Source organism: Ctenopharyngodon idella, chromosome 10 (assembly GCF_019924925.1).
Source record: "Ctenopharyngodon idella isolate HZGC_01 chromosome 10, HZGC01, whole genome shotgun sequence".
In the NCBI taxonomy this organism is placed as follows: Eukaryota; Metazoa; Chordata; class Actinopteri; order Cypriniformes; family Xenocyprididae; genus Ctenopharyngodon; species Ctenopharyngodon idella.
Genome location: NC_067229.1, coordinates 29,916,935 through 29,937,599, shown reverse-complemented (window position 1 = coordinate 29,937,599; position 20,665 = coordinate 29,916,935). Strand labels below are relative to the sequence as shown.

Below are 20,665 nucleotides of genomic sequence, written 5' to 3'. Positions count from 1 at the left end.
CAAATCGTTTTAGCTGAGGGCAAAATACCTTTTACTTATACTTTTATAATGGCTATTATCATTAAAACCGATAATTCACGAGTTCACATATACATATAATTAGATAGAGTAAAGTAATGCGTATTTGGCGTGCTGTCCAGGGGGAGGGCTCCGAGCTCGGAATTTTGGTCCGAACCCAGAGTACTCCCCCCCCCAAAAAGCAAAAGAACAAAAAGGACAGCCGCCAGACTAAAGACCCCAAAAGACGCCGAGAATTGGCAGACTGGCATTTCAAGTAGCCCGGTCGCTTGATTAGGAGAGCCCGTGTTGCCACTGACAGGAGCGTATCACTGTACCAGGCGAACGGGCCCTACTAGCCTGACAAACGAGTAGCTGAAATTTGGAACGACCGATCGGGAGGGCTCTCGCAACGTCCGATAGGAGACCAAGGCTCCAGGAGATCAATGCACATTGTATCAGATGTGTAAAGCCCTACCGGCCGATAAATGAGGAGCAGTATGATTTAAACCGTCCGACCGGGGGGGTCCTGTGCTGCCTCTGACGGGATCGTGCATCGCCGGGTGGATGGGCCCTACCGGCCGATTGACGGTGAGCGTGTGATTTGGAGCGCCCGATCGGGAGGGCTCTGGTTACGTCCGACGGGAGACCAAGGCTCAAGCCGTCGAACGGGTGAGCCCTACCGACCGAAAGTTCCGGAACGACCGACCAAGCGAAAAAGAATTGGTCAATAGTGAGGTGGACGGAATTGGAATACCCGGCCAGGAGAGTTCTCGCAGCGTCTGATGGGAGACCAAGGTTCCAGGAGACCAATGCTCATGGCATCAGACGGGTAAGCTTCGCTAGCAGACAGGCGGAAAATAAAGCGCAGAGGCTCGATCGGGAATGAGCACTGACCGGGAGGCTCTCGCGTCGTTCGATGGGAGACCAGTGCTCATATCATCGGACAGGTAAGCCTCGCTAGCGGACAGGCAGAAGGTAAGCATTGAAGATCGACCGGGAGGCTCTCGCTGCGTCCAAAGGGAGACCAAGGCTCCAGGAGACCAATGCTCGTGGCCTCAGACGGGTAAGCCTCGCCGGACGGAGAAGGATATCGACAAATAAGCTGATCAGGAGGGCTCTCGCTGCATCCGACGGGAGATCAAGACTCACGGACGGGTAAGCCTTGCCAGACAGAGAAAGGATAAAAGGATGGAAGCTGACCGGGAGGGCTCTCGCTGCGACCGATGGGAGATCAGTACTCACAGCATCAGACGGGTAAGCCTCACCAGACAGAGGAAGGGAAAAGTTGGAAACTTAGCCAGAGGGCTCTTGCAGCATCTGATGGGAGATCAAGACTCGCAGCATCGGCTGAGTTTTTATTTATTTATTTATTTATTTATATATATATATATATATATATATATATATATTTTTTTTTTTTTTTTTAAATAAGGTTTTTAATGACTGATAAGGGTTTGGTGGGCTTTTTGGATATGGAAACAATTGGTCCTGATGTAGCTTTGGAAAACATCTGAAGACCATCTTCCTAGAGCTTGAATCTGCTGCTGGGAGAGGCCTTTTTGGGCTGCTGATGTTGCTGCCCCGATGCGGAATGAATGACTGGAAAAATTTTGCGCTGAGATGCCGAATTGCTGGAGAACTGATTTGAGTTGTTTTTGAAACCAGAAGCGTGTAGCAGGTTTATTGGAAGCATCGATGAAAAGAGGTTCAAGAGGAGATTTAGCCTGGGCATTTCTGAATTTGAGATACGCTAGGACAGTTTGGTATGGTTGGATTGGAGACGAGATGTTGAAAATGTATATATAGTGGCCTTTTTTAGCTTGGTCTGTTTTGCTTTGCTTAATCAGGTAGGAGATTGTTTCGCTGTCGATTACTGAAAGGTCTGAAATGGTGGGGTGGACTTTCGGATCGAATTTTGAGGTGATTGCGATTTCAGAGCATCTGAGAAAGCCAAAAAAGGCGAGAATGAACATGGCGTCAAGGGTGCGGGCGGTATTAAGGGGCTGATAACTTGTGCGAAGGGTATGGATACATTTGGTGAGGATGTCCAGCGTTATAGGTTGTCTGGAGTCAGGGTGGGAGGGCTGGATGGGTTAATCTGTGGGCACGTCATAGTAGAATGAGCCACTGACCTGCATATGGCACACGAAATGTTTCTGCAGCCTAAAAACACCCTGCTGTGGAGATCGGCATCGAGTGCACCCCAGAGGCGGAGGCATCTGGGGCGCGGCCCAGGCTCGCTGAAGGCCTGTTGCTGCGGCCCGACAACTGAGTTGAGCCAGATCTTGTGCGGGAGGAAGGAGGAGTTGAGCGAGGCGAACGTTGGGCTTTGCGGGCTTTGCTCTGCCTGCTGGCCGTCTTGGGAGCTGGAGTGGACTTCGGAGAGAGGTAGGCTGACTGTAAATTGACGTATAGATCGTACAGTTCCGCTTTGTTCAGCTTCCGCGAGAACTGTACATCCGAAATGGCCAGCGCTTGCCTCAATCCCACTACTGTCCACTTCCCAATAGGTGGAATCGTTGGGACAGCGGAACGATAGGAGGACGCCGGGGAGATATATTGAGGTCTCGCCGGTGGAGGCGAGGGCTGAGCTCGGCGTCTAGGCGAGCGTGTAGCTGCACGGGCAGGCGCTCGAGTGCGGTGTCAGGCGGAGGAGGAGTTGTCGAGGGGCCGGCAGGTGGAGGCGCAGGATCCTCGGGGAAGTTGACTTCGTCGTTGGACGGAGAGAAGTTAACTTGCGACATAATAGCAGAAGGGTGAACCGAAATGCTGATAAACTGTCAACGAACAGAGGTAAGTCTGCAGTAGATATACCTCTGTTGGTTGATTAGCTGAATGCTTTCCACTTGTTATAATTAGTCTAATTATCTGCACCTGCTCCTCCCGAATTTTGTTAATAAAACATCATTTAAATAAAAGAGGGTTGTGTTTTATGTTACATTTCATTTCATTACAGCAAAGATATTGTGTATGCACATATTGTATGAACCACATATTAATATGTTTAATATTTAAAAAAAAAAAAAATGTAAACAGGCAGGGTTGCAGTGTTTTATATTTCGTTTCGTTACAAATACTAGCTATACATGCAGTGAAAATAATCATGAACGCGTTGCCTAAACCACATTTGTGAGGCTATTAAAATGTTTAAGATTTTTTAAATGAAAACGAAAAGACGCAGCGTGGTGTTTTATCACTTATTTCGTTTTATTGTTGCCTAAAATATACATACAGAGATAACTGGAGAAGCCAGAGCGAGCTGAGTGACGTTATCAAGTAGGCTACGCTGCTATACCATTTGCAGAATCACCGGACTTGCGTCCTCACATCCTCGGGAGTCCGTTCTAGAAGCCCTGGATAAACTGTGCGATTTTTGGCTGTCCCAGACGAAAGATTGCCATCGTGAAACAATCATGGTGATTTCTGTGATCGTGGCTCTTAATCGGTGGCCCTATGTCGTACAGTGAGAGAGGTTCAAAGACGGCCGTTTTCCCGGTCTTGTGACCAAACAGGCGCGCCGTTGGCACGGGGGACAGGGGGGTCAGGACCCCCGCAGTTTTGAAAAGACAGAAATCGACCCCTGCACTTTTGATAAGGGCTGCTTCAGTCAGCCACAAACAGCTCTATATCATCTTTTAGCTTAGGATATTTTCTTTCAAACGAGACCATTTTCACATTTTTGTGAGCTTTCGTTCGTAAATAATCAACTGTTTTGTCGTGGATGTGCAGAACAGGAAATGCTCTCTCGAACCTAGAAACACTCGATCTCCAAACCATCGATCAAAGCGTGCTAACATTTTCTGAGGACATGTCGATGGTATATCATGCCCGGAACTCAGCATTTGCAGGGACATAAGACAATCAAGCCATCTGTCCATTCAGAAACCGGGAAATTTGACACTTCAAGGTCAGGAGGCTGATCTCTCAGATTAATTCCAGTTGACATGCACAAGCTGCTTTGACTGAAGTTTTCACGAGTTTTCGTGTGGATTTATAGTTTATTGACTGTTTTGATTTCGATAATTATATCTAGAAAGGGAAAAGCGTTGATGGCATTGATAATAGATATCTTTGAAATCGAAACTAAAGCGATGATTGTCTCGGCCAGCGGCGCAGTGGAGAGGAGAGGATTCTGCGTTTGGTATGTATATATACTGTATTACTGCATTTACAATGTTTATACTCAATTTTGATAATTTTTTTATTTTGAAATGTGAAAGCACAGCAACTGATAAACTATTATTTGACAAAAAAGTCAAAACTACATTTAGGATATGGCAAGGCTGCTTGCACACCAGTCTGCTAGTATTCAGACTTGAATAAAATTGTCATTTCAATAAATCTACATTTTGATATATGTGAAATGGATATTATTACAGTATTATTGCAGTGCAAAAACTGTGTGTATAAACAGTAGTTTCTTTGTTTCAGTTGCTGATGAAGATTAGTGAGCAGCAGCAGCAGCTGGCACAGCTGGCATCACATCTCCAGGAGGCAGCCAGGAGATGCTCAACACAGGTGACAAAAATGACGCACATATAAGGAATTATACAAATCTAGGGGATGTAGATCCTGTTCTAGATTGTAATAGTCTTGTCCTGAAAAAAATAAAACCGATCAAAATCACAAAACGCCTCTTTTTTTGTTTGTTTATTATAGCACAGACAACATGTACTATAATATATATCACTTTCAGCAGTGTGGTCCGATATCTGGAAATCCGATCTTACTATCTGGGATTTTGCTTACAGTTTGGTCCCCCCCACTTTGAAAATGTCTCCTGTGCCCCTGTGACCAAAGATAGCCTACGATCATTTTCTGACAGTGTCAGAAATTCAGCATGATCATCGCACAGTGTATTTGCTGCTACGACCTAAGTCTACTGACCAGCCAATAAAAATGCGACATGAAATCAAAGCGGCATGGCGCTAAAACTTAAAACTGCTTACCTCAAGCTCTTTTCCCTTCTTCTTTTGCCGCTTCCTTTTTATTTTCAGCACACATAAAAACTACAACTGTCAAAGTGTGATTCAACATGGTGTTTTGTTTACCACTAGTGCATGCTGATGACCATGCTGATGACTTTTTATTCTTCTATAGAAACTTGCATCGTAGCCTACGAGTCAACAGGTGTCATCATCGTACAGTCTACATGCATGTCGTACCCAAGTTTAATAGATCCATGTCACACAGTGTGATTTGTAATGATCTTATAGGATTGCTAAAATCATGCAGTGTATCCCAGGCTTGAGTCGAACTTGCCAAGTCCGAACTTCGCGTACTTGGTATTGAGAAACGGCTAAGCGCTCTTCTTCTTCTTCTTCTTCTTCTTCTTCTTCTTTTTCTCTATTAAAATTCCGGCAGTGTAAACGCTGCTAAGTGTATTACTGCCCTCCACAGGCCAAAGTTTGAACTAAATTGTCATATACAATATGCTAGTGCAAGTATATAACAATTAGTTCAAACTAGTGATAGACCGATATTGACTTTTTTAGAACCAATACCGATACAGATAATTTTTGTGTTTATGTGCCCGATAACCGATATGCAGAACTGATATTTATTTACTGTTATACTTCTGTTTTTGACATGATTACAACACCACTGAACTGAACAAACCATTTTATTTATAACAATCACTCCCTCCTTGCATAGAAAACAAATCTTATTTATACACCAATAAATTTTGTTAATTTTAATCTTCATATTACAAAAATAATTTTATTTATAAAAAGCATCAGCAGCAACACTAATGTTAACAATAAGCAAAATAAATGTAGAATGTCTAATGTTTTCAAATGGAGAAAATAAATTAAAGACAGGAGTCATATCAACTTTGCAGAAATGTAATACTTCATTTTAAACTACAGTTTTAGTAGATTTATAAGCTGTTTAATAGGCTAAAGAGTGAAGAATAATTTGCTGGATAATGTTAAATAAATGAATAATATTCTCTGGAATATTGGAATATAACAAACAAAACATTGTATTTTATTGCATTTCTCAACTGGTATGTTATATCAGAGTTATTAATAATGTTTTTGTCGTTCTAGATTATGAAATATCTGCTGACAAAGCACTGTTTATCTATGCATTTATACATTATATTATTTAATTCATGCAAAGTTACATCTTTATTGGGACAGGACTTGACGGATTATCTTACATGACTCCGTGAGCTTGTCTCTATTTCTTAGAGACAAGCTGCATAAACTAGCTACATTTCAGGAATTTATGTAACACATTTAATTTGTGCATTAATGGCTGTTATGTTACGTAAAGTTTACTAATTAGACCAAAGCAGGTAAGTATACATTACCTGTGGACGCCGTTGTCTCGTCTCCCCTCAGATGTGCTGTAATGGCGATCCTGCGCGCAATTCTCAAAACACCCACAAGATGGTGGCGTTTATCGGTAAATCCGGTATTACAAAACCGATATCCGATTATGGTAAAATGCTTAAATATCAGGGAAAATATCGGTAAATCGATATATTGGCTGATCTCTAGTTCAAACTTTGAGCTGTAGAGGGCAGTAATACACTTAGCAGCGTCTACACTGCCGGAATTCTAATAGAGAAGTAGAAGAGAGCTAGTTCAAGATGAGCGTCTATGGTTAAAACGTATATAAAACATATATAATCCATCGTTTCGCTAGATAAGATCCTTATTCCTAGTCTGGTATCGTTTAAAGCCCTTTGAAGCTGCACTGAAACTGTAATTTTGACCTTCAACCGTTTGGGGCCAATTGAAGTCCAGTATAAGGAGAATAATCCTGGAATGTTTTCATCAAAAACCTGAAGAAAGAAGGACATTGACATCTTGGATGACATGGGGGTGAGAAAATTATAAGGAAATTTTTATTTGAAAGTGGACTAATCCTTTAAATAGTTCCAAACGAAGCAAAAGTAGAACCGTTTATCTCTGCGCAAACAAAGTTGTGTTTCGATGGTGAATGAATCTGTGTGTTTGAATGAATCACCTGAGATGATTCAAAGACTCACTCATAAAGACAGTCACCTGTCACCAACTACTGGCGCAAGGATGTAATGCTCAATCAAACAAATTGACTGGAACCAATTGTTATATAACTAAATATAGCTATAGTTCATTACATCTGAAACATCAAGTTTTGAAAACATATTTTATTAGCCATTATGTCAAGGTTGTGGCTTACATGAATCTCGACTAGGCCTACCTCAGTGGAACCGCAGACTTCAACAGAAATGGAGCCAATGGTCTAGAATATTGCTTAAACATTTCCTGTTTGCTTTGAAACTATGCCAGTGAGGTAAACTTCTCAATTACATCCCAGTCTGAGAGATAAAATCCCGTCAGGAATTTTGGGTTAATCATTGTTTGTGTGTGTGTGTCATGGTCTGCAGTGGGAACACTCATGAGAATGACTATTACAGTGCTGCGCTTCGCCTTCCTCAGCTGTATGACTCCACCCCTCCTCCGCTGTATGACTCTGCCCCTCCTCCAACCTGTCCAAACCCAGCCTAGTGAAGTTCAGCCAATAGGAATGCAAGAAATTAGCTTCTTTGCCTTATGTCTCAACATGTTGTAAATCTATTACGTCTCTCTTTAAGAGCATAATTTTATGAGTAGTTTGTGTTTTTGTGGTTCTTTATTGGCTTCCCCAGTTTATCTCTCTTATTTTTATCTTTCTTTTCTTCACTTTTCCATTTGGATTCTTATGAAGTGTGAAAAAATATGAATATGGCCTGACTCCTCTTAAGACAGCCATGAGTTTCATTATTTTGCCAATTGTATATGTATTTTATCAGCTTATGTCAACATCAAAAGATACGAATCTGGCCACAGCACTGCTATGACATCATATCCTGTCATAGTAATTTTTACCCTGAGCCTGAGTTGAGGTTGTTTCATTATGACTGGAGACCACACTCTTGACTGGACACATACTCTTTCTCTTTAACAACTTCTCCAGCAATGGACAGGATGGAAAAAGTTGTGATACTACTGATATTATTGCAGAGTGAGTACTTGTGTTGTGTATTAAATTATGTTTAGTTATTATTATCCATAGTTTTCATGACTTTTTTTTTACATTTGAGGGGACAGAAATGTTTACATTCTCAGATTTTGTGTTAATGATCTGATAATGAAAATGTTTTAAATACTGTCAGTAAAAATATCTAAACCTCTTTAAAACAAGATCAACTTAAACTGTACAAGATAAGACTTTTTAGACAATAAACTGTATCTTGAATTAGGTTTATTTTCCTACCCCATGAAAAAAAAAGTTTTACTTAATTTAAGCATAAATCTAAATAAATTAAAAATATATATGTGCCAGTTGGGAAAGAAAAAAATAAGATAAATTAAGATAATGTATTATATTAATTTAAGCAATTTTGCTTCTCAAGTAAATTGATCTATTTTAAGTATGTTCAAATATTTTTACTGGAAAAGAAAATAAACTGATTTAATTTATTATTATTATTTGCATCCATACTCTTGGGAAAAAAATATACTTTTTTGTGCATAATAATTCAGAGTAAGTGTTATAATTTGTTTTGTGAGGGTGTGTTTGGTGTAAAGTCTATAAAAGGGTTGGATTCCCACTTTGACTTATCAGTATTGTTTGAATTACTGACCTGTCAACAGAAAGGTTTACCAATGTAAGATGTTCTATGTCATTGAGGTTATTATAGAATTAGAACCATATTCAATACTGTCTGACAATTTATTAACAAGCAATACATGCACAAATGGCATTAGTCTAAATTCACAGCTGAGAACTTTTCCTACAGGTTTCTGTATTGCTCGCACTCTGAGTTTTAATGTAGGAACTGCAGGTGCCAAAATCTTCTCATCTGGTCCTGGGGTACAAGAGTTTGGCTACACTGTACGACAGTTGAGCAGTAATCAAGGAAAATGGTAAGCTATGTCACTCACCAGGTTTTTCTCTACAACGTTCAAAATGTATAAAAAATACACTGAAGTCCATTTGTGGAAGTGTCAGTATGATGCATTGAGACAGCCACAGATTATAGTGGGGAAAATGAGACAACAACAGCTTTGTTAATGACTAATTCCTGTCAGAAATAGCAGGAATTGTCATCTTCTTCTTTTTTTTTGGTAGGGAAATTTTGTCATTTTTTAGTAGAAGAAAATCTCTGCCAGTTTTAATATCATAATCACAGGCAAAGTTCTATATGTGAAGTTTGTTTGCATTATTTCTTTGATTGCATAGAGAAACTGTGTTATTTCTCCTCAGGCTGCTGGTAGGCTCTCCCTGGAGTGGATACCCTCAGAATAGAAAAGGAGACCTCTATAAGTGTGACACTGGTCCAAGAAACAACTGCCAGAAACTAAACCTTCAAGGTAAATTTCTCTTTATTTTAAAAAATAATGCACTTACAAAAGGTATTGTGATATTACCATGGGTTTTGGACATGGTATTATGATAATACTATGGAGTACCATGTAAATGCATGGTATGTGAATTAGATGCACTGATATATCAGCCAATAATTGGTATCGGCCGATAAAAGCAATTATTTTCGCTATCGATCATTGTCTGATTGTTTAAAAACATCCGATGATCAAGGGGGCGGAAAAAAATTGTTTAGACCGCGAGTCATGCTGTGTGTGAAGAAAACGTCTCAGGTTATGCATGTAAGCATGGTTCCCTGAGAATAGGGAATGAGATGCTGCGTCCCCTAGGGGTCGCTGTGGGGAATACCTGCAGCATGACTTGTGTCTGAAGCATGAGTCTAAACACAACAATGAACTTGATATTGGCAGGCGGCAGCCAATGATGTCACCACTGGTGCGACCGTGAGTATAAAAGGGCACCTGTGAAATGCATCATCCACTTCTTGTCTGAAGGAGACGTGTGCAGGAATACCGGAAGCATGGCAAAGGGATGCAGCGTCTCGTTCCCTATTCTCAGGGAACCATGCTTACATGCATAACCTGAGACGTTCCCTTTTCAAAATTTTGAAAGGGAACTCACGCTGTGTCCCCTAGGGGTCGCTATGGGGAACGGAATACCCACACCCATATTGGCTGAGCTATGTCAAAGGACTCAAAGGAGTCCTCATCCCTGAGGTGCACCAGCAACAATCCAAGGTTCTCAGGAATGAAGGCCTCAATAGGATGATTCTAAAGAAAGTAAGCCTAACTACGTTCATATTCAGGCCAGTGTCCAAGGAGGCTCACAGGGAGCCTAACACTCAGAACTTCTGTTCAAGCAGCCCTGAAGAGTGAAGGCCTCAAGCAAGAGGCCTAAGCAACACTCTAACCCAAGAGTAGTACAGAGAAAGTCTCAGAAAGAGCTAGGCTCAGTCTTACTGGCTCACAAAGCTCCGCAGAGTGGAGGCCTTAAAACAATGACTCTCATAATGAGAGTAGGCATAGCAACACCTGCACTAAGGTCAGTAGCCAAGGAGGCTTCAAGAGAGTTTAACGACATAGCATAATACCCTACCGCCTAGCCGAGCGGATGCCTCAGTATGACGACGCACTAAATCGAGAGGAGACCTAACAATGGCCCACGCTCAGGACATCTATCAAGGAGGCTCACAGAGAGCCTGCCACTCGTGATCGCTATCCCAGCGGAGCTCAAGGGAGCAGAGGCCTCAATAATTATAACTCTCTTTAGCGAGAGGAGGCCTGACAATGCTTGCAATAGCCAAAGAGGATGACAGAGGGGCTAACAACTTAGCAAGCCTTAGCCGAGCTCTAGGAGTGAAGGCCTCAGTATGATGACTTTCTAAATTGAGAGGAGACCTAACAGCTCCCTACGCTCAGGTTATCTTGCTAGGAGGCTCACAGACAGCCTACCACTTGCAATCGCTATCCTAGCGGAGCTCTGGGGAGCGGTGGCCCCAATAAAGACAACTCCTCTCTAGCAAGAGGAGGCCTGACAATGCTTGCAGTAGCCAAGGAGGCTCACAGAGAGCCTAACAACTTAGCAAACATTAGCCGAGCTCTAAGTGCGGAGGCCTCAGCATGACGACTCTCAAAACACCCCACACTCAGGATATCTTGCAAGGATGCTTACAGAGAGCCTACAACTCGCAATTGCTATTATAGCGGAGCACGTCCTAGCGTAGGCCATGACAACTCTCTAAAGCAAGAGGAGGCCTAGCAACGTCCTAAGCAAACTCATAGCGAGAGGGCATAACATGCTCCATAGAAAGCAGTAATTAAGGAGGCTCACTGAGAGCCAACAATTATATGCGTCAGACATCGCATTCACAACTTCTTTATGAAAGCAGTGGCCAAGAACTCTCACAAAGAGCCCAAACTCAGCATTACTGCCTGCCAAGCTCGGGGAACGGAGGCCTGAATATGGCTATCGGCGTGCTATACTTAGAACAGCTTACCAAGGAGGCTTCGCAAGGCCTAACTCAGACCTGCTATTCAGGTGGAGCTCTAAGGAGTGGAGGCCTGAAAGAGTGACTCTCTATAAGGAGAGGAGGCCTAACAATGCTTTACTACCGTAAAGACAATAGTCAAGGAGGCTCACAGAGAGCCTAACATCCAAGCATACAGCCTAGCTAATCTCTGAGGACAGCATGACAACTCTCTCTAGTGAGAGGCGACCTACCAATGCCCTACGCTCAGAACAGCTTACCAAGGAGGCTTCTCAAAGCCTAACAACTCAAAATCCCTGTCTAGACGGAGCTCTAGGGAGCGGAAGCCTCAGAAGAGCAACTTCTATGATGCCAGTATTGTAAAGGCAGTAGCCAAGGAGGCTCACAGAGAGCCTGTTGTGTTTAGCATACTGCCTAGCTGAGCTCTGAGGACAGACCTCAGCATAACTCTCTATAAAGAGACAGCCTAAAATGTCCAACATTCAGGACAGCTTATGAAGGAGGCTTACAGATCGACTTGATACTGCTATCCAGGCAGCAGAGCTCTGTTATTCACAAGAGCAGGTCAGTTGTGTCCAGACAAAAAATGTTTTCCATAAAGTCTGTCTCATGCCACCAAACCAGATCTAATCTGTCATTGGCGCAGGCAAAACTTTCCAAAACTCCTAATTGTTGTAATAATAACAACAATTACTACACTCTTCTCTCTAATTCGTAGGATTAGAAACATACATGTTCATAATAGTAATATTTGAGCCAACAAGGGGAGTCAAAAAAGGAAACTTCCTGTTCGACAAGTCCCTGCTCTGTCTACAACCCCCGCGTTTAATCCTGCCTCACTGTAATGGCGGCCGCGGGACCCAAACCGCAGAGTGCAGGCGCTCAAATATCATCCCTCAGGAGAGAGTCGAGCCCCAGTGGAACAATTACTGTGACCGCAATGCGTAAAGCACGCATTTAACCCCCTTGAGAGTCAAGCGCACTAGTCTACGTGTCAGATTCTGTCACTCTGAAATTAATTTTATAATACGAGAATAAACATGAATGCAACGCTATGAGTGCCTTAAACTCCCTCGAGAGCCAAACACGCTTGTGCAAACACTAACTACTATCCCTCAGGAGAGAGCAGAAAGGGAAAAAGTTCCTTACCTGTCTCTTGTAGTCAGTCTTGTGAATGCATCATACATAGTGCATCCAGCTTCTTCGAAGAGAAGACAGCATTCCACCGAAATGCGCGTCCCACATCCCTCGAGAATAGGGATGGCACAAATGGAGCTTTTCATTGAGAAATCCTCTCTATAATGAGAGGAGACCCACACAATGCGCCCATTCAGCTCCGTCAGGAGCTAAACGCGCGTGCTCCTCATTTCTCATGTACAAACAGACAGTCTTCTGAAGACAAGAAAGAGGAGTACATGTTTCACAGGTGCCCTTTTATACTCATAGCCTGCGTCTCAATGTGCACACTATCCATCCTAAATAGTATGTGACATTAGTAATATTCAAAACTATTTAGGGCGAATAGGGTGGAGAGTATGCACATTGGGATGCACCAGTGGTGACGTCATAGGCTGCCGTCTGCCAATGTCAAGTTCATTGTTGTGTTTGCACTCATGCTTCAGACACCAGTCATGCCAGAGGGATTCCCCATAGTGACCCCTAGGGTACTCAGCGCGAGTTACGCATTAGCACTTTAAAAACAGCGACGTTAAAGGGTTAGTTCACCCAAGAATTAAATTTTTGTCATTAAGTAGTTACCACTCATGTCGTCCCAAACCTGTAAGACCTTTGTTCATCTTCAGAACACAAATTAAGATATTTTTGATGAAATCCAAGGGTTTCTGAACCACACATAGGCAATAATGCCAATTGCACCTTTTGAGGTCCAGAAAGGCATTTAAGACATTGTTAAAATAGTCCATGTGACTACAGTGGTTCAACCTTAATGAAGCGAAGAGGATACTTTTTGTGCGCAAAAATAACGACAAAACAAAAATAACGACTTTATTTGAACTGTTGTCATACGCAGTTGACGTAGTGAACGCAGTGCAGGCTTCTGTGTTTATGTCCCTACACCAAACATTATTTATAGCGCACCTCCCATCCAATAATCGCAAAGAGCTTTGTGCTTTGTTACTTGTGGGGAAACGAAGTAAAAGAAACAAAGTCTCATTTTTCAAATTCTGTCCATTTTATCACAAACAATAAATGGCATTTGACGCTCTTAAATATGACGTGACAGATCGCTGTAGCGCCTCAGTTGCTGCGGCAGTGTGAGTCATTTCTTCCACTTTAATACAAGTTACAACACTTAACATCAGAAGGTATGTTGAAAGATTGAGTACAACTTACTGAAATCGTAATCGCTTAATCAGTGTTTCAACCACGGAAAGACAATATGTCACTTAACCTTGCATTTACCTCAGGAATGCACAGTTCGTATAAACTTTTTTTCCCACTTGTAATGAAAACATGTCTGTGTCTTTGCAGACTCTATCAGCGTAGATGGTGTGCAGAGCATCAACATGAACATGAGCCTGGGTCTGACTATCACTCCAATAGCCAAACCTAACAGATTTCTGGTATGTTGTAGTAACCTTGTGTCACAGGGCACAGTCACTAGAATCTTCTTTAACTCTTTCCCCACCAGCATTATAAAGTTGCCTGCCAGCATTTTTGATCAATTTAAAAAAAAAAAAAAATCATGGTCCCCAGAATATTTTGTTGTTTAAATATCTGAACATGCAATATATCAAAAGAATGAACAGAGCCTCCACTTTTATTTTCACTCTAGCTTCATACATTATTTTATTATCAATACTTGAATATGGGTAAGTTTCATTTAAAAAAGCAACATTTTGAACAAAAAGCTGAGAAAATCACATTTTTGTCAAAGATTATGTCTGGAACGGATTTAGAATGATGATCAAAACAAAGATGGAGTGGATCGAGTCCATCAACACCCCCAAAGCTTTACAGTCCTGTACCTCTTCATGGGTTGACATTTCATTCAGTAACTTTAGGCAGTTTTGATTTAAATGCTGTTTAATGTTTGATGATTGCATTATTTTACACATACATAAGCAATGCTTTTATCGCTTGTTTCTGCTTCTTCTTTGCCTGTGTTTTGATCCAAAGAGATTCTGTATCCATAATAGATGCATAATAGCGCCTCCTACCATAACAGTGCTCTAACAGTGAAAACACGGATTGCCAGAAAATTCCATCGATGGTGGGGAAAGAGTTAAAAACATTCATTCAGTCCTTGTCATACTGAAGACACCCTGTTATGGATTAAACTGTAGAAAGTTTATAAAATAAATGCTTGTGTTTCAGACATGTGGTCCTCTGTGGGCCCAGCGCTGTGGCAGTCAGTACTTCTACCCAGGAGTCTGTGCTGAACTGAGCCCACAGTTTACACTTCAGCCGGCCTTCTCTCCTGCCATTCAAAGTACATCTTATTTTGTATTGTCAGAAAGTTACAAAATAAGTTTTCTGGGTATATTAGTCATTCTTAATCTGAATTTCTCATTCAGCTTGTGGTGGGCCAATGGATGTTGCCATTGTTTTGGATGGATCAAACAGTATATATCCATGGCCTGAAGTTATAAACTTTCTCGTAAAGCTTTTGGAAAATCTTGATATCAGACCAGATCAAACTCGAGTAAGCACTGTTATGCAGCTTATCCTGATTCAATTTTGTCTTTGATTTATATGATATGATTTAATTTGGATTTTGTTTGTCTTTTAGGTCAGTATTATGCAGTATTCAGAGGATTTGTCCTTTCTTTATCATTTTAATTCTGACCAAAATAAAGAAAAAGTTCTTTCAGCGGCTTCTGCTATTAACCAAAAAACTGGAGTAGAAACCAACACTTTTGCGGCACTTGACAATGCCAGGTACCATGTCCCCTACAGACTCTTTTTATTTTATTTTATTTTATTTTATTTTATTTTATTTTATTTTATTTTGTTTTGTTTTGTTTTGTTTTGTTTAATTTATTTGTAAAAAAAAAAATATATATATATATATATATATATATGTTTTTGTTTCAGACAAACAGCTTTCCTACGGGAAAATGGTGGCCGTGCAGGTGCCACTAAGGTGTTGGTAGTGGTGACGGATGGAGAATCTTCTGATGGTCATAGAGGTCAAGAGGTCATTGAGAGATTAAACAGAGATGGCATCATTCGCTTTGGCATTGCTGTAAGTGAGAGATCTGCATAAAAAAGCATTGCATTTATAAAATAAAAACTTTATTTTAAGTATAAATATAACTATTTTAAAGTAATATGTTACAGTGTAATTACACAAATAATTATGTAACTTCATGTACTTACTATAGAATTAAAATTAGGGTTTGGTTTAGGGTTAATTACTTGTAAATATGCATAATTTACTGTTATTACTATAGTAAGTACATGTAACGTAACACCTTAAATAAAGTGGTACTGAAACTTTTTAATGTTGACGATTATATTTTTATCTATATTTATAACATTAGGTAAAAAGAAATGAGTAGTGAGATTCATTACCAAAAATGAACAATTTTAGGAAATCATACTGAAATGGACTCCAGCATGGTTTCAAATTTCAGAATAAAGTACATAATTTTATACACTGCAGAAACAGTTTTTAATTTTTAGAATATGTCTTGAATTAAATGTATTTTACATTGTTTTAAGGTTGTTTAGAGGAAAACAAGACAAAAAGAAATATTTTCGAATTTGGTGTAAAAGTCTCATCAATGAATTCCCACAGATTCTCAAGAAAAGTGCCAATATTCAAAAGTTCATCAAGGAGATTGAATTGATCGCTAGCACTCCAACAGAGAACTACATGTTCAATGTATCATCAGAGGAAGCTCTAATCAATATCGCAGGAACTCTGGGGGACAGAATCTTTAACATTGAAGGTAAACCGTTCATTTTGCATTCACGTATGCCAAATGCATAATGCTTTTTTCATCCAGTGACAACAGAGGGTTGTTTCATAAAACAAGATTAGAATACAAGCCAGGCTTATTTTAGTTAGTCAGACTTATTGTCAGTGAATTCTGTTTTATAAAGCAAACTTAAATTAGTTCAGTCTCAGTTACTCTGGCCCCTGAAACAATCAGGCCTTCATTTTAAGCTTTCATTTAGTGATGAGTGATTTTTTTTTGCTAGACACAGAGCAAAAGAAATACCAAACAAGTGTCTCATAGCCAGCAAAAGCTATGAAAAGAGTGACAGAGTAAGATGCAGCCTGCAGAAGTGACATATATGGTTTTTGTCCACACTAGAACTACCTACTGTAGTCAAAGACCAATAAAATCAGCTAGCCTTTTCCAAGGCCCATATTTACTTTATATATATATATACATATATGGCTCGATGGCTAAATGTTTTGTGGCCAAGATTTAATTAGATTGTTTTAAAATATATGAATACATTTCTCTCTGGTTTTGTTTGGCAGCTGTAGTACCTTTTATGGTTATCAGAAGAACATTAGAACATTACAATCTAAAAAAATGCCTTTTTAAAGCAGAAGTTAAAATCACAAAATTGAAATAAATAATAAAAGTACAAACTACATTTTAATTGGTAAGATGAATATAAACTCAGTAATTGGCCTAGAGTATATTAGCCTTGATTTACCCCATTACAATAGTCCATTTACAGTTACTGCTATCATAAAAATACACTTAATTGTAGGTTTAAAATTGTACATAAGGCACAATTAATGTCCAACATCAAATATTTTAGCAAAATGTATATTTTAGTCAGAATTATTGCGCTCCTGTGTTCCGTCTGTTTGCAGCAGCGCTCGTTCACTGTGAAGTTTAGCAGCAAAATGGAAATATTTGCATGACTTTCTAACATTTACAGATGGAGAATAAAGCTGTGAAATATAAGTTATGCACTGAGGAAAACACCATGTCTCAAATGCATAAAATAGCACAAAATGTATGCTGTTTCCTACGGTGGATCGATTTGATCAATGATCGACTTCTATGGCTGCTTAAGAAAAGTGTGCACGCGCAATTATCTTGACTAGGTAAACCTGGACCAAATTAGCAGGATTGCATGAACTTCAATTACCTTTTATGAAACCGCTTTAGCCCCAACTGTTAGGTTAATTCAAGTCAGGTTTTGGAGTTTAATCCTCGCTTTTCTTAGCGTCTTTTATTAAACAGCCCTCAGGTCGCATTTTTAACCTAAAGTACAGCTTTAAATTAGGATAAGCATTTTGTCTTGTTTGATTGAAGGCACAAGTCAAGGTCAAGAATTCCAATTGGAGATGTCCCAAGTTGGATTCAGCGCACACCAAACCAATAAAAAGGTAGCAGTAATCTTTCAACAAATCTGATGAAGTATCCTAACTAATCTCTAATGTACTGATTCTAATGAAAATTAAGGTCTGATGGGGTGCCATTTTATTCCACAGGATGAGATTATGCTGGGTGCTGTCGGAGCATATGGATGGACCGGGACCGTCATCCATCAAACAGCTGGAAAATCACACATTTTCCTCAAAAATGCTTTTGAGAAAACCCTTGATGACAGAAACCACAGCTCATTACTCGGTGAGCCAGCATTGTGTTAGAAACTGAATTGTAATGTATTTTTTTATTACCAAAAGCTAATATAGATGTCATGTATGTTTATATTTACACCTAAGCTTTTGTTTTTTGTTTTTAGAAATTAATACTTTTAATCAGCAAAAGCACATTGAATTGATTTTAAAAAATGACAGTATAGACAGTATAGTAATAAGAAATGTTTCTTGAGCATCAAATCATATTAGAATGAAATATATTCAAATAGAAAAACAGTTATTTTAAATGTAATAGTATTTCACAATATTACTGTAATTCTATTTTGATCAAATAAATGCAGTCTTTGTGGGCATGAGGTATGGAAGCCCGTTTCCGCCACTAAATAAGAGTAATTGTGACTTTTTATCTCAGAATTCTGACGTTTTATCTCGCAATTGCGAGTTTATATCTCGCAATTGCGTGATATAAAGTCACAATTCTGAGATATAAAGTCGCAATTGTGTGATATAAAGTCACAATTCTGACTTTTTTTTACTCGCAATTCTGACTTTTTTTCTCGCAATTGCGAGTTATAAAGTCACAATTCTGAGATATAAACTCACAATTGCGAGAAAAAAAGTCCGAATTGCGAGGAAAAAAAGTCAGAATTCTGAGATAAAAACTCGCAATTGTGAGAAAAAAAGTCAGAATTGAGAGTTTATATCTCAGAATTCTGACTTTATATCACGCAATTGCAAGATATGAACTCGCAATTGCGAGATAAAAAGTCAGAATTCTGAGATAAAAAGTCGCAATTACTCTTTTTATTTTTTTATTTTGTGGCAGAAACTGGCTTCCATACATAAGAGACTTATTTCAAAAATATTTTAAACTACCCATAATGAATACATATTTAAAACACTGCAAAAATATAGAGTATTTGAGATTCTTCTCAATTTTTGATTCTTTCGCCCTGTCATATATTTAGGTTACTCTGTCAGCTCTGTGACTGACGGCTCGTCTGAGTTTTATGTGGCCGGAGCTCCTCGTGCCGTTCATAGAGGACAGGTTGTAGTTTACACTATCAACAGCCAGGGACAACCTGTCATCATAAATTCACAGAGAGGAGATCAGGTACATTTAACACATAATGATTTTGAGTTTCATTAGACAGTAAAGTCCTGTAATATGTAATTGTGGTGTCTGTGGTTTGCAGATCGGGTCTTATTTTGGCAGCGTTCTCTGTCCCGTTGATGTGGACATTGATGGTGTGACTGATCTGCTGCTGGTTGGAGCTCCGATGTACATGAGCGAGGAGAAGTCTGAAACAGGACGAGTCTACCTGTTCACCATTACCAAGGTGACATAGATTTGCTGTCCATGCTCAGATAATCATCATTTTCACATAAAACGTATCTTCACTCAAAGCATATCCTAAAAAGACTCTCCATTTCTTGCCTCATGTTATTGTTAGGGTGTCTTAAGCAACCAGGGCAGCTTAGAGGGACCCTCCGCATTGGAGAACGCTCGGTTTGGGACGGCCATCACTGTTGTCCCAGATCTGAACATGGACAGCTTCAGTGACGTGGTGGTTGGTGCCCCAATGGAAGGCAATGGCCAAGGTGCCATTTACGTCTACTATGGAGACAGAAAAACCATCAGAAAGCAGAGCTCACAGGTAGAATGCACTATTTTTTATGTTAATATCCCTGATGAATTTACCAGTATTATAATATATATATATATATATATATATATATATATATATATATATATATATATATATATATATATATATATATATATATATATATATATATATATATATATATATATATATATATATATATATGCGCCAAGGTATGGTTATTTCAGATTACAAAATGTCAACTCCCCAAAAATGTGAATTAATCATTAATTTATGACTTAAAATGTTCCTGTTATGCAATTTAAAGGTTCCTAATTTTGTTGTTGAGGTCTCCTACAACATCCTACATCACCTCTTTTTTTTTTACAGTGTCTAAACGGTTCAATAAAGGATTTGGTCTCTCTAAACCCTCCTGTCTGTGAGCCCACTCTGCTCTGACTGGTCAGATGACCCAGTCTGTTGTGATTGGTCTGCTCTGCTCTGATTGGTCAGATGACCAAGGGCACATTCAAGCTCAAACCGGTGTGCAATATTTTGCTACTGTTTCCGGGTTGAACGACATGTTTCCTGGAAACGGTGTGCAACGGGGTTTGAGATATGTTTTCTCTTGTTTGGTGGTTGTGTCAAAAATGTCAGCCCAATCAGCAGCAACATGTATATAAACCATGCGGTATTAAAGAGACATCTCGCTCAATAGGTCCAAGTAAAGTTGTTTACAAACGTGTCCTCTCGGTACACGCAACAATTGAAGATATTAGAAGACATGTTTGTCGTAAGAGTTTTATAGTAAAAATATAGCATATCAATTCTTCAAAAAGAACACAAAGAATGGCTTTCTCAGCTGCCATAGCTGCAACTTTTGCGTCATTATCAGAACAGGATGTTCAACGCACCACTGTTTCCGTTTAAAAAAAACGGTGCAATGTTTTGTCAGGGCTGAACGCAGCCCTGTTGTGACTGCTCTACTCTGCTCTGATTAGTCAGATGACCAAGTCTGTTGTAATTGCTCTACTCTGCTCTGATTGGTCACATGACCCAGTCTGTTGTGATTGGTCTACCACTTACAGCACTTGATACACAGTTATATGAACCGTAACGATGGTGTTAGTTTTACCAAATCAGTCTCATCCTTTTTAAGTGCAA

At 39.8% G+C, this 20,665-nt stretch overlaps 1 protein-coding gene across 2 annotated transcripts in view; it reads left to right on the top strand.

The window, feature by feature from the left end:
- Nucleotides 1–7,747: 7,747 nt before the first annotated feature.
- LOC127520902 (integrin alpha-2-like) overlaps nt 7,748–20,665 on the top strand; it is a 51,610-nt gene continuing 38,692 nt past the window's right edge. Inside the window, exons 1-14 of one of the 2 annotated variants that reach the window (XM_051909615.1) lie at nt 7,836–8,001; nt 8,780–8,906; nt 9,247–9,353; nt 13,844–13,935; nt 14,690–14,804; nt 14,890–15,017; nt 15,105–15,253; nt 15,410–15,560; nt 16,116–16,269; nt 17,605–17,678; nt 17,784–17,922; nt 18,863–19,008; nt 19,091–19,234; nt 19,349–19,552. In XM_051909615.1, coding sequence (XP_051765575.1) covers nt 7,956–8,001; nt 8,780–8,906; nt 9,247–9,353; nt 13,844–13,935; nt 14,690–14,804; nt 14,890–15,017; nt 15,105–15,253; nt 15,410–15,560; nt 16,116–16,269; nt 17,605–17,678; nt 17,784–17,922; nt 18,863–19,008; nt 19,091–19,234; nt 19,349–19,552 — 1,776 coding nt within the window. In that variant the 5' untranslated portion in view covers nt 7,836–7,955. Of the gene's footprint in view, nt 8,002–8,779; nt 8,907–9,246; nt 9,354–13,843; nt 13,936–14,689; nt 14,805–14,889; nt 15,018–15,104; nt 15,254–15,409; nt 15,561–16,115; nt 16,270–17,604; nt 17,679–17,783; nt 17,923–18,862; nt 19,009–19,090; nt 19,235–19,348; nt 19,553–20,665 lie in introns of both variants that reach the window. The other variant, XM_051909614.1, reaches the window with a different exon arrangement.